The sequence below is a fragment of the Enoplosus armatus genome, chromosome 18 (genome assembly GCF_043641665.1).
Source record: "Enoplosus armatus isolate fEnoArm2 chromosome 18, fEnoArm2.hap1, whole genome shotgun sequence".
Classification (NCBI taxonomy): Eukaryota; Metazoa; Chordata; class Actinopteri; order Centrarchiformes; family Enoplosidae; genus Enoplosus; species Enoplosus armatus.
Window position 1 is genome coordinate 17,825,527 of NC_092197.1, and position 17,657 is coordinate 17,843,183.

The following is a 17,657-nucleotide window of genomic DNA, read 5'->3' on the forward strand; positions in this document are numbered from 1 at the left end:
AACAAACCTAAGATAACACAATGTAACACAGTGTAACATGACCTAACCTAGCATAACAACGCAACATAAGAAACAAAGAAAACAACACAAAGTAACATAACACCACCTAACATGACATAACCTAGCGTAACTCAACATAACATAAAAATAAGAAGTAAAAATTAGAATTGAAATTATTTTTAGGTAGCTTACTGGATAGTTTGTTCGGAGTTCGTTCATAAATAGCTGTAAAACGTGTTTTAAATGCACAGGTTTACATTATATTATGACTGCCCTGGCTCAGTTTTCACAACAAGGTTTCCAATATGCAAAACTGAGCAAGTTAAACATAAAAGTCTCTCCTGACATACAAAATTGCAAAACACTAAATCACGTGCTCAGTGCTCAGAATCCAGCCACATATATCAGCGCAGTACAAATGCTTATCATACATACAGGCCACTAAATTAATGCAGCATGTGTTTCCAGACATTTCATTCCATATTTTGACATTATGACCCAGGTGAGCCGCATTGCAACATCATTGCTTATCACTTCCACACCACTGCAATACATGTCTCTCCCTTTTTCCCCCTATAAAATGTCATATGACGTTTCTGTTACTGTAGTCTAAATTGTGTTTTACTGTTTTATGCCTTCCAGCATTACAGTATTAGCTTACTGTATTTTCATTGCCAAAGTCTTCAAAGTCTTACTCTACAGGATTAAATACTGACTTGTTTTTCTTGTTGCTATTTGCATCATCTGTGAGGGGAAAACTCTGTTTTGATGAGAATTAGTAAGTTTGACAGCACTACTATTAACTACCATTTTATTTGAAATGAAACTGATTAAAATTCAACGATAAACATGGCACGTGGTGCATTATCCGTTTTGATACAGCTGTATTGAATCGATTTTGATTTTGACAAACTCTTTAATCACACAGACATGTTTTACTTGTCCAGTTATATCCATTCTTTCAGTTTTTGAGGAACCATCATTTCTTTATTTTTATTAAATTTTTTTGAGTTGGGAGTTATTTTTGTACCAGTGTTAGTACTAAGATAAGGTTAGAACATCTGAGGCCACTCTTTATCTGAGTGTGTTAAAAATAAAGAGTGTGGGAGTAAGAATTGAAGTGGATTCTAATCTTCATGGTTATCAATGTTTTTCACATCAGAAAAGACCTGTGAGTCATCAGAGAAAGACGGCTTTCAGTTGATTTTGAAGTCAAACACAGTGCATGCAGGAACCTTAATTTGAGGCTTGGCATGACATTCAATCAAGAAGCGCCTTTTATCCAGGACTATAAACCTAATAACTTAAAAAAGTACGCTTTCCACATCATCATAGTTCAATAATTAGAGCATACGGACCAGTGAAGTCAAAATCTAATAAAAACGCACAAGCCTGCATGCGTCAACACGCGCACATCACTACATGCAACCGCTGGACGTGAAGCGTTCTGCAATCAGATCTGAGAACGCTATCTCAGGAAGTACCGCCAGCAACAGATGGCGATCAAACGCAACTGCACAAACGGAGCAATTAGCTCTTTGTTTGAGGTGACTTGCCAGATTAAATCCACGTTGTTTCAAATGTCACACAGACCACCTTGCCTCTGAAGGATTTTTATTGATTTATTTAGCTTATATAAAAAGTGAAATTAGAAAGACTCCACCGCATGCAAACCCAACCCAACCCACTTCATGTGAGATTGTTCCGCTGCTGATTTCACCACCTGGTTTTTCCCTTTTCTTTTTTTGTTTTGCAGGAAACTAAAGCTGGAGAAGGAGCTGGCTGGAATGCTGTGGAGGATTCGGTGGGAGGACCTTCAGTTCGAGAGCCCCAATAAATACCACAAACGAGCCGGCAGTCGGCTCACCCTCTCACAGGTAGCTGATCTCCTCAAACAATGCTGTCGTAAGCACAGATTTATGTAGCTGCGCTGTCAGACACTAAACAAAACGGTACCAAAGCACTTCATGGCCTCTGAGTTAAAAACTAGATGTTACACCCACATGATCTCATATTAAAGCTGGCAGCCCTGAACATTTCCTCACAATTCTGAGCTTTATATCACCTTTTTATTCCGTCAGTGTTGCTGGCGCAGCCTCCGGTGTGTGATTAACAAGTTGTTGTTCTTCTGGCAGGTTACGTTGCCATGTTTGCCAGTGGGAAAGACTCTGGGTCCACAGCTTTCATTCATACGGGGTTGATTGTCAGTCTCGAGATGTCGCTGCTGTAAAAATTAGACCCACCAGGAATTGAAAATGCTAATTTGACACGTTTGAAGTTGAGAGCTTTGCCCTGTCTACACACTGTTTTCTGTGTATTCAAACACAGTTTATGTTTTTTCTTAGAAAAAGCAAAGCTGCACCCCCGAGAGAGTCCAAATCCTTTGTTGGTTTACACATTCCTGAAAGCTTTCCCAGTGGTTTATTGAAGGTGGCTGGGTTTTGCGGTGGCAGACGCATATTAAATGATTGTTAAAATAAGCCCTCGTCTGGCCCCGGTCCCTGCATCTATAAGACCTCATCACGTTCTGCAAGTATCGGGTTCAGTTGTCTGAGGGCTAATGCATCTCCTTCGGGGGTTGTGTTTCGTCCCACACGTGCAAGCGTTCATGAAAAGCACATGCGCACACCTTTTTCATTACTGGTTTTCGGTCTAATTCCTTGGATAATGTGTGTGTGTGTGTGTGGAAAACACAGTCATTTTCCAGTCCGATGTATTTTCCAGTGTGCCACGTGTTGCCAATATTTGCATTCTATACAAATGCGTAGTTGACTGTGCTGGCTGTCTGTATGAAGTGCGCCCACTTGTTTTTTTTATTCACTCTGTGTGCACTGCAGACATTTGCCCAAGGACTCCAGTTGGTGTTATAAAAACTGAAAACACTTTATTTGCTCAAACATAAGAGAATTTCATGTGGCACAGAGACAGAACGTCAGTGGATGAACCCTTTTTAGGAAGCTATGTTCCAGAGAAATGGAAGCACAGTCTTAAAATGACCGGGGCTTAATCCTCTTTGCTCTAATCGGCACCCTAACTGACTTTTTTCCCCCCTCTCTTCTCACTGCTCCACCTTCCCAGAGAGGCTCCAGCTACGGCTCCTTGATAACTGCCCATGGAAAATATCAGCTATTTGCAAAAACGGGCTATTTTAAGGTAAGGCTTAGTGAGTTCTGACATTTTCAACTCCTGCGCACTCCTTTCCCCACCCACACATGTGCACACTCGCAGAGAAAGCTGGAGAGGAGAGAGAGAGAGAAAGAGAGAGTGTGGGCGAATTTAGGTAGTTGGTTTCAATGTGAGCTACAGAATGCGTCAATTTTTCTTTCTTTTTTTTTCTCCCTGCTTTTTCCTTTCTTTCTTTGTTTCTACTCTCCCGCCTCGCAGTCTGGACATGGCCATCAACTTGTTGCTGCGGTTAATTTATCCGTTCTAAGATGGAGGAGGTGTGAGGAAATGTGACAACAAAAAGAGACTGAATAATGTGTTAGCCTTATTTGTTTTGTTTTTGTATCTGAATGATGAAGGTTTTATGTAAATGCTGATGTCACGGTACAGTTTGAACGTCTCATGGACCACTGCAGGTGGGTGATACACACTGGAGTTCAACACAGGCCAGAGGTGATTAAATCATACAGAGGGAGGGAGATCGGAGATGAAATTCAGCGGCCACATTTATCTGTTTTGAGACACGGCCGTCATCAGCTCCTAACCTTATATTTTGTTTTTAATAAAACGCAAAGCTCCCATGTGGTGTTTCGTCGTTGTTTGTCCGTGGCTCTGAGATATTCAACCTCGCTTCAGTTGTTTACTGATCCTCACATATCAAAGCGACAGATACACTCTTTCCTCTGCAGCAGACTGAAATGGGCCTCAAATGCACCTGTAGGCTACACTGCAAGATGCTGTTCTCTCCCCTGAATGCCTCTCGATTTCCTCTCTCCATTTTAACAGCCCTTGTTTGCACCTTTTATAGTGTTGCCATGTTTCTGTTTGTCATTTTTTCTGCCTTATTTACATCTGGACCAATCCTCGTTATGGTTTTCTTCATATGATATGAAGCTATGCGTTAACTGAACTCTACATCAGTGTTGTCCCTCAGACTCTGTCTCTTCTCCTGTTGCTCACAGGGGAACCTGGTGGCCATCAAGCATGTCAACAAGAAGAGGATAGAGCTGACCAGACAAGTATTACTGGAACTCAAACATGTAAGTGTTCATTAAATGTCACATTCTTGTTTTTTATCCTTTTGCGGGATTGATTTGATTATTTTGTATTAATCAAGTCGGCTCAATTTTATTCATGTAGCCAAACATCACTAATGTGTCAGAGAGAATTACAATCTCTCTATCCTTTGACTGATGATTGGTAGATTTAAAAAAAAATGAGCCTGGCTGCTCCAAATTCCCAGTTCAACAAACAGTAATGGAACCCAGCAGCCTGCGTGGCTGTCTGTCCCTGGTGTGTCAACCCGAGGTCCAGCACGCTACTGCATTAAAAGGGAGAGTGTGATTAGCCAATCCAAGCCCCAGCTGTGCCAATCAACTCACCTGGCCCTGCTCTGATGAGCCCTCCCCACACCTCTCTCCCCCGCAGCTGAATGCCAAACATGCCCACCTCCACATGCAGGATTTAAGGAAAACAATATAAGCTGATTTGTCAGTCCAGCACTTTGGTCCACAACAAGAAATCTCAGCAACTAAGGGCCAGGCTGCCTTGAAGCAGAATCAGAATCAAGACATTTGTTACCAAGTTGGTTTTCACATACAAGGAATGTGCCTTGGTATATTGGTGAATAACAATAAACATAGTAAGTAGAAAATATGAAGACAGATGAAGCAAGTAGTGCAAGTCAAGAAGCATAAATCTAAAATATTAAATTGACAATAAAAGTGAAAGAGTATTATAAAAGATATGTACATTACGACTGTTGTATGTCAGCTTGTATATTCCTGGTCCCCAGAGGATGAATTTTGACGTTTTTTTGGTCACCTCCATCTTTTCTCTAGTGCCACCATAAGATTGAAATTTCTGCTCATACAGATGAAATATCAACATTTAACGGGAGGAATGCAATCAAATTAGCTGAGCTCATTCCGGCACCCCAGAGGACAAACCCTTTTCCTTTCAATGACGTCATGACCTTTCCTCTAATGGCACCTTTTTTTTTTTTACCACTTCTGGTATTTTACTAAAAATATTAAAAAATACTTCTTTGTTCCGTCCAACACTTTTGTATTCTGAGGTGTAGTGACACAGCCTCTATTTCTGCTTTCACTTTTAGTCTTTATTTCTTCTGAAGAAGAATCCAAAATTCTTGCATTTGGCCAAGAAATCCATCTGAGAGGCCGTTGGCTTGTGCTATTGTTGAGTGCTTTCAGTCGCCTCAGTGTGAAGAGAACCGTGCACTGAGACCTTGGGGGTGAATTGTAAAATTCAATCTCAGCTGGTTGTATTCAGCGAATCATTTATTCCCTCACTAAAATAAAACAACCATGAATCGGCGTTATTGTTACCACTGCAGGGGAAAGACGTTCAAGGTTCAAACATTCCAGCGGCTTCACAAAACAAGTTCCTGAAAAGTGGAACTATCTCACATTTCTGGTTGTTTTGTTTGCAGGAAGTGGTACCTGGCTCCGTATCGGCATGTTAAACCAGTGCCACTGTGGGATGTTGCTCGTTAAAGTGTTAACATCATTAAACTGTCTCTTCAACATCACGGACAGCAGCTGTTGATTGTTGGATGGGATATATTTAGGAGCGAGCGATAAGTAAGCTGAAGGAGAAAAACCATCCACACAGTTTATGTGGTTTGGTGATGGAAACACAGTGTGGCACAGGGAAACCCGTAACTCGGAAATGACACGGGTGCTCGTGAGCAAGGTGGACGCTGGTTTTCTCCACTTTTAACATCTCTTAGTCTCCAACTCTCTTGACTGAGATTCTCTCAGCTCTGTACTTTTGGTCCTTTTTTTTTTCGTGTGAGTTCATGAATTTCTCCGAGTTGCAGTCCGTTGGAGGGGAGCAGTTCGGGCTTCTTGGATGCAGTCCCTGGCCTCTCGGTCAGTCGGCAGGCACACATGGGAGAGAGGCTGCTGTCTGAACTGGCAGCTTCTCAGACGCCCCGGGGGCCTGATCGGCTGTCAAACCTCAGCTCATGAAAAAGCCAACCAGATGGGGGAAGAGACGGGCCTGCCAGTGGAAACTTAACCACTTGTCTTCCAGCACTCCCCCTACCCCAACCCTCCCAACCCCTCACCAGAGTGCAGCAGGGGAAATTATATAGGCCAAAGGGTAGGCTAACATCTCTGGAGCCGTGAAACAGGAGCAACTAACTCCCTGGTTTTGGTGTGAGAGCGGCTGTCACTCACTGTGTTCAAAGAAGAAAAGTACGCTGTTGAAATTATGAACACCGTTTTTGAAGTTCCATGCTGGCTGCAGAAAGATTGTCTCCTTTTTTTCAGCACTGCTTCTGTCAGCGCTCATACGGGTTGAAACGAAGGCACGAGGAGGAAATCCATGTAGCTGGTTTCTATATAAAAGAAAATGACAGGGCTTTTTCACTCTTTCTCATTGAAGGAATCTGCTTCATACTTATAACATTCAAAATGGTCCATGTCTTGGAAGACGTGTTGTATCGTAAAACCAGTGCGTGATTAGTGATTGTTTTCCATGTGGAGCAGTTTTCTGCCTGCTCCGCTCTGATATTCCTGCTGGTACATCCTCTCGACACCTTTTCTTTTTTCATCACCCTCAGCACACAGGCTCATTCATAACCTCCAAGGGCAATTTATGCACATGCACATGTTTCAACTGGGTGCCCTGAGCAGGAATGCGCCTCAACACGTAGAAAAATACGCCGTGCCAACTAGCCGACTGCAAATAGACTATTTTGATGAACTGCTGGCAGCGTTATTCTCAAAACTTTGTATATAAATGAACCATCAGTCCCCCTCACCCCCACCCCCGTCCTCTGTTTCCATGGGGTTTGGGAATGTGATGTTTGGAAAGAGTTGCACTCACAGTTGCAGTGTGTTTGTGTGGTTATTTTCAGATGAGAGACGTTCAGTTCAACCATCTAACCAGGTTCATTGGAGCCTGCATTGACCCTCCCAACATCTGCATCGTGACAGAGTACTGTCCCAGAGGCAGCCTGCAGGTAATGTCTCCTGCTCCTATACTTTCACTTTTATACATTTGTATTAATTCTGCTACTTAAAGTCCCCCTCCGCTCAGAAATGTGCTCATTGTTACTGAACTTAGATGTTTGAGCTTCACTGTGCAGAATGATGTATGTGCAGAGTCTAAAAGGCTGTTTTCACAATCCTCTGCTGAAGGAGGAGCGGTTTGTGACATCACAACTAGTTTGGAAACCTATTGTGGTCCCTTATGCAACTTACACAGGTTAAAAATATTTGCATATAAATAGATTTTGGATTTTTTAATGAGGGAGAAGGAATAAGATGTGGAGTTTTTAACAAGATGGAATTTAACTTTTTTTGTGGAAAGAAATGTCTGGAAAAAATGTTTAAAATAAAAATGTATCGAAGGGGTCTTTAAAATAAATCAGGCAATATTTGAATATCAAATCATTGTTTCTTTGCAAAATGAACTATTTTACAAGCAAACTAAAAGAGTATGGCAGGGTGTGTATGTACACACTGGTTGCCTGGCAACCTCATGGTGACAATGGTGGCTCCAGAAAGTCACTGTGCCAGAAAATGTATGAATCAATAATGAAGAGGACTGTTAATTGCGGCCCTATACATGTGCCATATTTCTTTTACATTCAAGTAGGTGCAGTAGTTCATGAAAAACGGACAAAATTGTCATAAATGTCTTCCCTCAACAATTTTTATACTATATGTGACTGTGAGAGAGTTTGTCAGGTGTGATTTTTGTACCGAAGTTGCTTAGGGATTAATTCATGAATACACGAAGTGCATCCTAATCAATCACTGATTGAAAAGTTTCGAACATAAGCCAACTGATAGGCTTGTTGTCGCACTACCGTGAGAGTAAACTGTTTCAGCATGGGCGGCCTTGTCAAACTGTTTTTCCTAGCTGTGTTTGTACCGAGCTCATCCCACTGAGTGAAATCACCTTATTTAGCCTGCAGGGAGCTAACAGTACGTGACAAGCTTGCCTTAGAGAGATTTTTATCTTTGTCTTACATTTGATCTTTGTCATTTGTGTTTATCTTTTTATTCCAATAAGAAATACACAATGCTTTAAGTGAACTTGTTCTTGGCCTGCACTCCGTGTTCCCGACATGCCAGCAGCTTCTTAAAATGGACGAGCTGGAAAACGGTGTAAACGCAGCCGTGGACGTCATCACTCACACTTGTAGAGAAGGATGTCTGTGTAAAAGACAGATAGCTGGACCCATATTCCAGTAACTGGCCAGCTGCATTAATGTCCTGCAGGGCTAAATTCGTGACTCAGGATGAAAAAAAATATGTGGGATCTGGACTAAAGGTGGTTCTGTATTTAGTCCCAAAATTTAGGCTTTTGGGAGTTTAAAGGGTAAAAAGATAAAAAAAAATTCTGCTCCATTTTTGATTTGCTTTTGTTTTTCCAGGACATTTTGGAGAACGAGAGCATCAACCTGGACTGGATGTTCCGCTACTCACTGATCAATGACATAGTGAAGGTAGGTGGTGAAAGCGCCGTAAACAAAAAAAATTGAAATCAATGGCAGTGCAGAAGCATTGATTTATATGATGTTTTCATGTAAATGTTGGCAAAAAAAGGTCACTTTTCAATGCTGAATTAGATGCTTTGTGTGCCTTAGAGACACAGAAAAGAATGTCTAGGTTGCCATGGTTTCACATGGACAAGAGGGAGTGAGGCAGAGAAAGAGATCAAGGGGGACCGACATGCACAAAAAATGTATTTTTGGCACAGTACAGTAGATGAAACTACAGTAAATAAGGCCGTTATATAGTGTAAAGTAGGACAGAAACATAACCATAAGCTTTGCTTAAAATGTCCTTCCAGCTTAATCAAAACTAATCATGGACTTAACTTTAGAAGAATATTTTTAATCCGTACTAACAAAGAGGCTTTTTGTCAGGAGAGCTGTCTCTTGGATGGATTCAATATTGAACTACGCGCATGGCGAAGCGCTCCAGCTACATTTCTCCACACAGATAGGCAGCGCTCTGCGGAGAAGAGACGCTGGTGAGGCTTTGAGGGACATCTGACTCACCGTTTCCACAAAATATTGAACATGAGTACATTCAGTACCCGCCGTCCCCTTCCCAAAGGAATTAAGAGTAATTTCACAGAAATTCCCCCATGACGGTGCCGTCCTTGAAAAGCGGCCTCTCTTCAAAACCTTCAGCATACATCTACTTGTCAAAGCGTATTATTTCCATATGTCTGGATTTGTGTGTTTTCATGTATGATTTGGAAAAGAGAGAGAGAGAGAGCACCCCTTAATGCTTGACTTAACTCTCCACCAGGGAATGAACTATCTCCACAACAGCTACATTGGCTGCCATGGAAATCTTAAGTCATCTAATTGCGTGGTGGACAGTCGATTTGTTTTGAAAATCACGGATTATGGCTTGGCCAGCTTCCGCTCGTCCTGCGAAAACGATGACTCGCACGCACTTTATGCAAGTAAGTCGAGTTCCTTTATTTCGCTCGCAGCACTGAATCGTTTCATTCACAAAAAACATCAGCTCCTGTGTGTTTCAGACATTTTCTGAGTGTTTCTGACTGTGCTTGGTCTCTCAGAGAAACTCTGGACTGCTCCTGAGCAGCTCATATACGACCGCCATCCTCCTCAAGGGACTCAGAAGGGTGATGTGTACAGTTTTGGCATCATACTGCAGGAAATAGCCTTGAGGAATGGACCTTTCTATGTGGAAGGCTTGGACCTCAGCCCCAAAGGTAAACACAACTGTCTTTTATAGGCCTCAGGGAGGTCAGCTGACCGCTGGGATCCTTTAAATCAGCAAGCATGCAGCAAACTAAGACATGAACACAAAAGAAAAGTAAATCAGTACAAACGAGTTTTGTGTCACTAATTCACAAATATTACAAAGTTTCTTTATAAACTAGTCTGAGAAATGTGTCTGAAGGGCCGGTTTTCTTCGACAAGGACAGAAAAGGTGGAAGTTCGCATAATAGGAACTTCATTCATGGGCTTTTCACTGACATTTCAAAGTGGAGCTTTGTATGGTCAAGACTACTATATCATGGCCCTGTGGCTATGTACACAAATGAAGAACACATGTTGGCCAGATGTCAAAGGCAGATGGACTCGCAAAAACCAACACATCTCATTTCTGGCACGTGAAAATATGAGAAACAACTCACACAAAGCACAGAAAATCAAAAAAATGTAAAACATCAAAGCCAATTTCAATTCATGGATGATTTCGATAACTGTAAATATATTTAGAACTTTAGAAGACTTTATACAGGTACATGTGTTCATGACCACTATGGAAAAGAAGAACAACTGGAGCGGCCATTACTACCAATAATTGGTAGATTGAACCTAAAAAAGCATCAACAAAGTGAAAAAACAGACTGGTAGACAGCAGCTACAGGGCTTAGTGCCAATATGACATAATTCTTGTGAATATTATATCTTTGGACAGCAGCCTTACTGAGAGATATTTTGCTTTGCAGTAGCTTTCTCTCACTGGAAAACTCTAACACATTGTTATCTTCCTAAGTTAACTAAGACTCGGGCTTAATCGCTGCTGACACTTTGGCCCTTCAGCTTCCTGCGCACATGTTGCGGTTTGACCAGCTTCTTCACCAGCATCTAGTTCTACCTCCACCGCTGCTTCTGCTTAGTGACAGCAGGAAAAACTCTGACTTCTACAGCAATTCAGATCCAGATCAGGAGTTCAGCTTTCATACATCCAAAGTGAGGCACGTCCTCCATGCAATGACTTTCATGAGGCTTTTATTCATAGTCACGCTCCATGCTGATTGTACAAGTGCCTCTGATACTTATCCATTAACAAGCTGAGAGCAGTGAAAGTAGGCACCTGTTCTCTAGTGTCTGGATGTGTCAATCCCAGAGGTGGAAATGTAATTTTGAAGTTTAAAATTACAGTAGAAACTTCTGATTACTTCTATGGGTCTTTCATGATGATACTAATAACAGAAAGGAGAGGGTGTGGAGGAATTGTTTTGGGAAGGATGTCTCTTACAAACTTTTAAATTGATGTTATAAATGGTTGAAAGGGGAGAAATCAGCAAGAGATGTTCAGCGATGCTGAATGTATTCAGGCTCCCCCCGTGGAAAAAGCACATTAACAGAAATACGGAACTATCAAAAGAATATCAATATTCCTGAAAACAGTCATCAGGTTTTGAAAGCTCACTCTGTATAGCAGTCACTCAGATGCTGCACTTAAAACACCTGAGTGAAAATCAGACTCCATACTGAATTCCCTGCAGAGGAAGAGTAACATTATGAGATCAGCAAGGAGTTATTAGTTAAATACAAGCTCACTAAATGTTTTTCAGCTGCAGAGGTTGTGTAAATGTAGAAAATTGACAGCACTCACATACAGAAAAAAGTTGTGGTGGGCAAAATATCAGAGACCTGATAGAAGAAGCATTTACTGCTCATCTGAAAAATTCTAAATCACCAAATTTGGAGATACATGGATTTAACTGGACAGCAGTGTCACTAGTTCAACGCAGTGGTCATTCCAGCGGCCCAAGTTTTTTCTCAACTGAGTTGGTTTGAGGTTTGTTATCCGCAGGGTTGTTGTATTCTAAGGTGTTTCAGTTATTTTGTCCACCCCTTGTATACACACACACACACACACACACACACACACACACACACACACACACACAGCTGTGTTTAGCTGCATCAAGTCACACTGAATAGAATGAAATGAGAAATGAGTCTGATTATAACAGCCTGCTCCAGACACACACACACACACACACACACACACACACACACACACACACACACACACACACACACACACACACACACACACACACACAGACGTTTACTTAGGTAACTTTTGAGGACATTAATTAGACCTCACCACTACTTACACACTCCTAACCTAAACCTAAACCTAACCTTACCCTAATACTGAATGATTTACATTATGGGGACTTGGGTTTTGTCCCCATAAGTAAGGTGAGTCCCCCACAAACAGATTTATGTCCCAACACACACACTCACACACAATACATTTGGCACTGGAGAACACACTCCCTGTTCTCTCTGCTGCAGAGATCGTACAGAAGGTGAGGAACGGTCAGAAGCCGTACTTTCGGCCAACGACAGACAACAAATGCCACTCGGAGGAGCTGACCATCCTGATGGAGTGCTGCTGGGCCGAGGACCCCGCAGAGAGGCCCGACTTTGGCCACATCAAGATCTACGTGGCCAAACTCAATAAGTGAGACCCCACACCTCGCTTCTTTCTTTTCATTGCATTACATTAGTCTGACAGTGCTTTTTCAGTTCTCTCAAATTACAAAAGCAAAGGCAGACACCTCGGATACCTGCATGGCTAGATACTGCTAGAGGTAAGTGAGAACATATTTTTTTTGTAATTTAGGTAAACCTAAATGACAGGATCAAATTGTACCAAAATGCAAAAGGAGCTGGAAGCATTCTTGATTCATTTAACGGTTTGAAATCGATGGAGGCTGTTCTTTCCCAGACTATCAGTGTCCTCCCTGCCAAGCTCAACATGTGAACACCGTGCTGAGAACCCAATGTCCCTCTGACTGACGTGCAAGTTGATACATTCAAGAGATTAAAAGAGGCAAACGGGGCAAAAGAATCATGTTCTGAAAATCACCAAGACAATTTTAGATAAAAGGCTGTTTGTAATTCCTGACAGGCGGCCCTTGACAGGAAGTGCTCTTTGCTGCCTTTCCATGTGTGTGTTTGTGCAAGAAAGGGGAGTGTGTTTCTGGTATTGTTTTCAACGATCCCATGAATCATTCATATGCATATTTTGGTTCTGAGTTTTATGTCGACGCAGGAAGGGAGGCACGCATGTTTTCCCTCGAGTAGAGCAGCTCTGTCAGAAAGAGTTACTGTATAAAGCATCCCTGCTAATACAAAGTGACACTAGAGCACACACATAAACACACATGGAAACGCATGACTTCTTGCAGTTGAACTCGAGGCTGGTAGGAGCTGTTTGGGAAAATGTACACTACTAATATTTATGTACAGATATAATTCACTGTAAAAACACGATATGGAGATAAGAAAATCCATTATAGAGACGTATTAGGAGTAAAACATACATCAGTATTAAAAAAAATCATCATCATAAAATCATTAAGTCTCTAAGACAGTTCCCTGTTTATGTGTTGCAGAGTGGTAAGTAGCCTGTGAGGATTTGCTTAGTGGCTTCTAGTTCACATGAGCCGCTACAGGTCAAACTTCTCCCTCTTTCAGTCAGGTGACTTGAATTTGATGTATTTCCTCCCTTTCACCTATCATTTATATGTAAATAAAGTAGTAACTTAGGCCATTGCATAAATGCAATAAACGGTGGCATTTAACTAAAGTCTAATGAAGCCGGACCACTATGGAAGTTCATTGCATACACCAAAGAAAAAATATGGAGGCCTCGTAACTTTTGTATTTCATAATAATAATTCCAAGAAAAGTTGTCATAAGTATGAGAAAAGATCTAATAATTACGAGAGAAGATCTAGTCGTAGTTATGAGACCATGAAGTAATTATTTGGAGGTAAGGTCTGGTGCAGTTTTGAACACTTGGCTTAGTCAAAGCATCATATAGCTTCAATAAAAAGTTGAAACAAGCGAACACAGAAATACATACTGTATGTGTGATATTGCCATACACACTCTAGAGGTGTTAGAGGGTATATTTAAGGGTGGAATCGGGGTTCAGGGGGTTAAGCAGAGTGCCTGAGAGAATGCAGTTTCAAGTTGCCAGAGGTTGTGGTGTTCTGCCTGTCAGGTGCAGTCGACCTTCCTGCTCTGTGAGTTGTGACATGGAGATCAAAACACAGGTCACGGTTCGTTACACTGAATGGCAACTTGGAGCTTTCTGCCTCTAACACGGTCGTGCTGTGTGGTATCTAGCTTAGCTTTAGATGGAACTGCCTCTGGCAGAGGAACTGATTTAGAGTTCAGTGCTGATTTTCACCGGTTGTCACCACTGGACAGATGTGTCGCACATGATCAGGCTAGGTTGTGCTTTCATTGCAAATCTCACGCTTATTGTGTTTTGCATTCTTCAATTGACTTTGGCATATTAAGCGATGACGGGAAGGTTTACCTCGTCTCACTGCTGAATTGCCATGCCATCAATAGCCAAAGTAATCATGTTGACATTCTTTCATTCACTGTATGAGAGGGTGGCAGTCAAGGTGAGCAGGGGGTTTGCAGTGGAGATGGGTTTGCTGGATGTGTGTTATTGAAAAGGAGAAAATGACTGACCCTCCCTTCACCTTGCCTGACGTCGTCCTCACCATCAACAATTTCCACTGGCATTGTTAAACACAAGCAGCCCCGGCTGACCAATCAGCACCATGAGGTGTGTGTATGTTCGACAGCCATGCTGGTGCCTGTTAGATGCTAAGTATAGGTCCAGCTTTAGCCATGTATGATCATCACACATTGTCCAGGTATCAAAATACAGCTAATGCATCAGTGATGCTTCCAGTCTGTCTTTCGTGCCTACTGGATCTCATTATTCAATATTATTATTCATTACTTTAAAGGAGAACTTGCTGCCCTTTATCATCAAAACAGATAATACCAAAGAGCCAATCAGCTAGCAGATGCTTGAAACAAGTAATTCCATCCCAGTGAATATAATTTTTTTTCTGTCAAAGGACATTATCATCACCTTTTGTGAGTGTGAAACATCTTTGTTGGTGAGTTCAAGGCCGCTCTGATGTCAGAGAATTCAGCGTTGGATGACAAACACCACTACATTCATGAGCTACATTGTTGTGACATCAAATCCGTAAGACTACAGGTGCATTTCTTCGTGCGATCCTGCATCGACTGCTGAGCCTTGAACCTGAAGGACAAACAATATTCACACCGCGATGTGACCAGAAGGAGGCTGTAAACTGTCAGTTTTTGCATCAAAAGGCTGCAGTTCTTGGTTGACTTGGATGCCAGACCATCTTCTTGCCTCACCAACAAGGAAGAGTTGTCAAAACAGTCACTGCACACAAATGCATTAAGGTGCAAACACGTCCAAAAGCTGCGATCCTTTAAAGACTGAATCAGCGTGACAGCTGTACAAAACTACTAATGCATATTTGTTGATTTGGTACTAGTAGCAATGTAAAAACAGGTGGTTTGGAAGGGAATCTATAAACAGGTCGGTGTGGTTGGTGTGTTTTCCCTCTGAGCCTGACCTCTCCTCTGTTAGCTCTGGAAGTCAGTGCAGGTTGAGCACAGTGATGTATGGTGACAGTGATATGATTGACATCCTCAGAGGCACTCAAGGATCCTCCTGACAGCCACATGCAAAGTACCTCCTCGTGTGAATGAAGCCCCTCGCCGCAGAGGCCTGTGCGTTAGTGCACAGTGTTTGCCGGCTATTTTCATTAGGTAAATGTATGTTGTTGACGTGACGTGATGGATGGCCTGTTATTTTTGGTGTGTGTGTGAGCTTGGGCTTGAAGGACGCGGTAACAAGAGGGGTGTTCAGCAGTAAACGGTAAACGGTCCAGTTTAACCCACACAGGGAGTTGACACTTGGCTCGCCGTGAATAGCTGACCCCCCCCCCCCCCCCCCCCCCCCCCCCGTGCACATCAAGGCTCTCACTGTTTGCCATCACAACATATAAAACAGATTTATTTCACTTTGTGTTCAGCACTCAAATGCTCCTTTTTTCAATGTTATGAATCTTTTTTTTTTTCTGAAACAACTGGCAAAAAAAAACCTAATGTCAGGCACATCAGTCCACAGATTTGAGCAAAGTGTACCTTCCTGATGCATGTTTAGCCACTTTGTAAACAAGAAAGCACTCAGAGAGCGCATACCTCCGCCAAGGCTGCACATCCCTCTACATTTGTCTTTTAAATAGAAGAGACTTAGATTAATTTTTAATCAGTGCCTGGATCCAGATCTGCATCAAAATACACAGCGATAGACAAACATGCTGACTCGCTGACGACAGCCACGATTTCCTGAAATGATTTCCTAAAAACTGGGAAAACGACAGCTTTGAGATCCGAGTTATTTTAATTTATGTAAATGTATCATCTCTCTGCAGGGTCATCTCCAGGTGAAATGCCATCAACTTATATTTCATACGTGTATGTGTCGTCTCCAAAGCTTACTAGCAAGCCCATCCAAATATGTTATCTTATGAATATTGGTTGAAATTGGTTTGTAATGAAAAGGTTAAGATTCGTTCAGACAGCAAGCAGTTACTACTGTAGATGCTGCCCAGTGATGTTGGTGTTCTATATGTCAATTGGGCAGCAGCTACTCCAGCGCCATGGCTACCAACTACATAGCTTAATAGAGCGGATTGTAGCTTGAAGTAGAGGGAATGGCATGAATGATATAGCAAGTTTAGCTAATTAACATTGTTTACCAAACTTTTAGGCTGACGTTACTCTATTTCAGCTTCTGGATAATTTTCCTCTTTTCCAGCATTGTCAACTCAGATACAAGAGCAGCGACGGCCTCCTCTCTCCTTACCACTCACCTCGGTGTCATTGCAGCTGTGTCATTTTTTTTACATTGGTGACTGCTCGCGGTCTGAAAGCACCTCCATGATTGGAAAGTTCAAATAAAAAGTGTTTTATAAATGAAGAGACGGTGGCGGCGTTGACACCAAAGGTTAATCAGTTGTTCTTTTGGTCCATGGCCTTCTATCAACAGACAAACATATAGTAGAGTTATCTGATCCATCTGACTGATTCTTTTTTTCACTTGCTTTAAGGAGAATGAGGTTTTAGAACAGGATGCAGGATTAAATCACTTGCTGAAATGATTATTTTCTGGCTTCTCATTTCTTAAACATCACGCTCACTGTAGAGACAGCTCTCAGTTTCCACTGTTACTAATAGTTTGGATGAATGGTGGGAAAATATGGATGTCTGCGATTGTCGGTGCAGTAAACAGTGCATGGCCTGTGCGATTGCGTTCAGTGCGTCGATACTCATCACTGTCTTTCATGTCTCCCTCTGATGTTTTGTTCTTTAAACTTAAACAACATGTGGGTGTGTGTAGGATCTGTGACCCAGAAGAAACGTGGCAGGATGCCAGGCATTGATGCTTTTAGCCGCCACAGCGGTGTGGATGACTCACCTTCTTGCTCTGTCGGAGTGAATGCGTGTACATGCATGTGTGTGTTTGTAAGCGTATGAATGTGTAAATCTTCTGGGACATACACATTATACAATACATGTATTATATAATTACAAAATGGATGTGAAATGCTACGATCACAGGATATCATATATGGGAGATACTGTAAACAAACAAAAGCTGCAGTAATATACATTTCTGGTGTTTTTCTGTTTTACCACTCCGCAGATAGAGTGTCTTTTTGAAAGTGGTTGCCAATGGTCACAGGTGGCCATGTTGGAGGAGAAAAAGACTGAGGCCATTTAACCTCTGAGGTCACTGCATGTATTCATCAAATTGCAAAACTGCTCATCTGTTAAAGGGGAGCACCAAGGTTTA

The 17,657-nt window shown here is 42.0% G+C and overlaps 1 protein-coding gene across 1 annotated transcript in view; it reads left to right on the plus strand.

Annotated features, from left to right (window-relative positions):
- Nucleotides 1-17,657, plus strand: part of npr2 (natriuretic peptide receptor 2) — a 51,431-nt gene that overhangs the window by 24,897 nt on the left and 8,877 nt on the right. Inside the window, exons 8-15 of the mRNA XM_070924192.1 lie at nucleotides 1,757-1,877; nucleotides 3,079-3,153; nucleotides 4,128-4,205; nucleotides 7,052-7,156; nucleotides 8,579-8,650; nucleotides 9,465-9,624; nucleotides 9,742-9,897; nucleotides 12,233-12,401. Of these exons, the coding sequence (XP_070780293.1) occupies nucleotides 1,757-1,877; nucleotides 3,079-3,153; nucleotides 4,128-4,205; nucleotides 7,052-7,156; nucleotides 8,579-8,650; nucleotides 9,465-9,624; nucleotides 9,742-9,897; nucleotides 12,233-12,401 (936 nt within the window). The remainder of the gene's footprint in view (nucleotides 1-1,756; nucleotides 1,878-3,078; nucleotides 3,154-4,127; nucleotides 4,206-7,051; nucleotides 7,157-8,578; nucleotides 8,651-9,464; nucleotides 9,625-9,741; nucleotides 9,898-12,232; nucleotides 12,402-17,657) is intronic.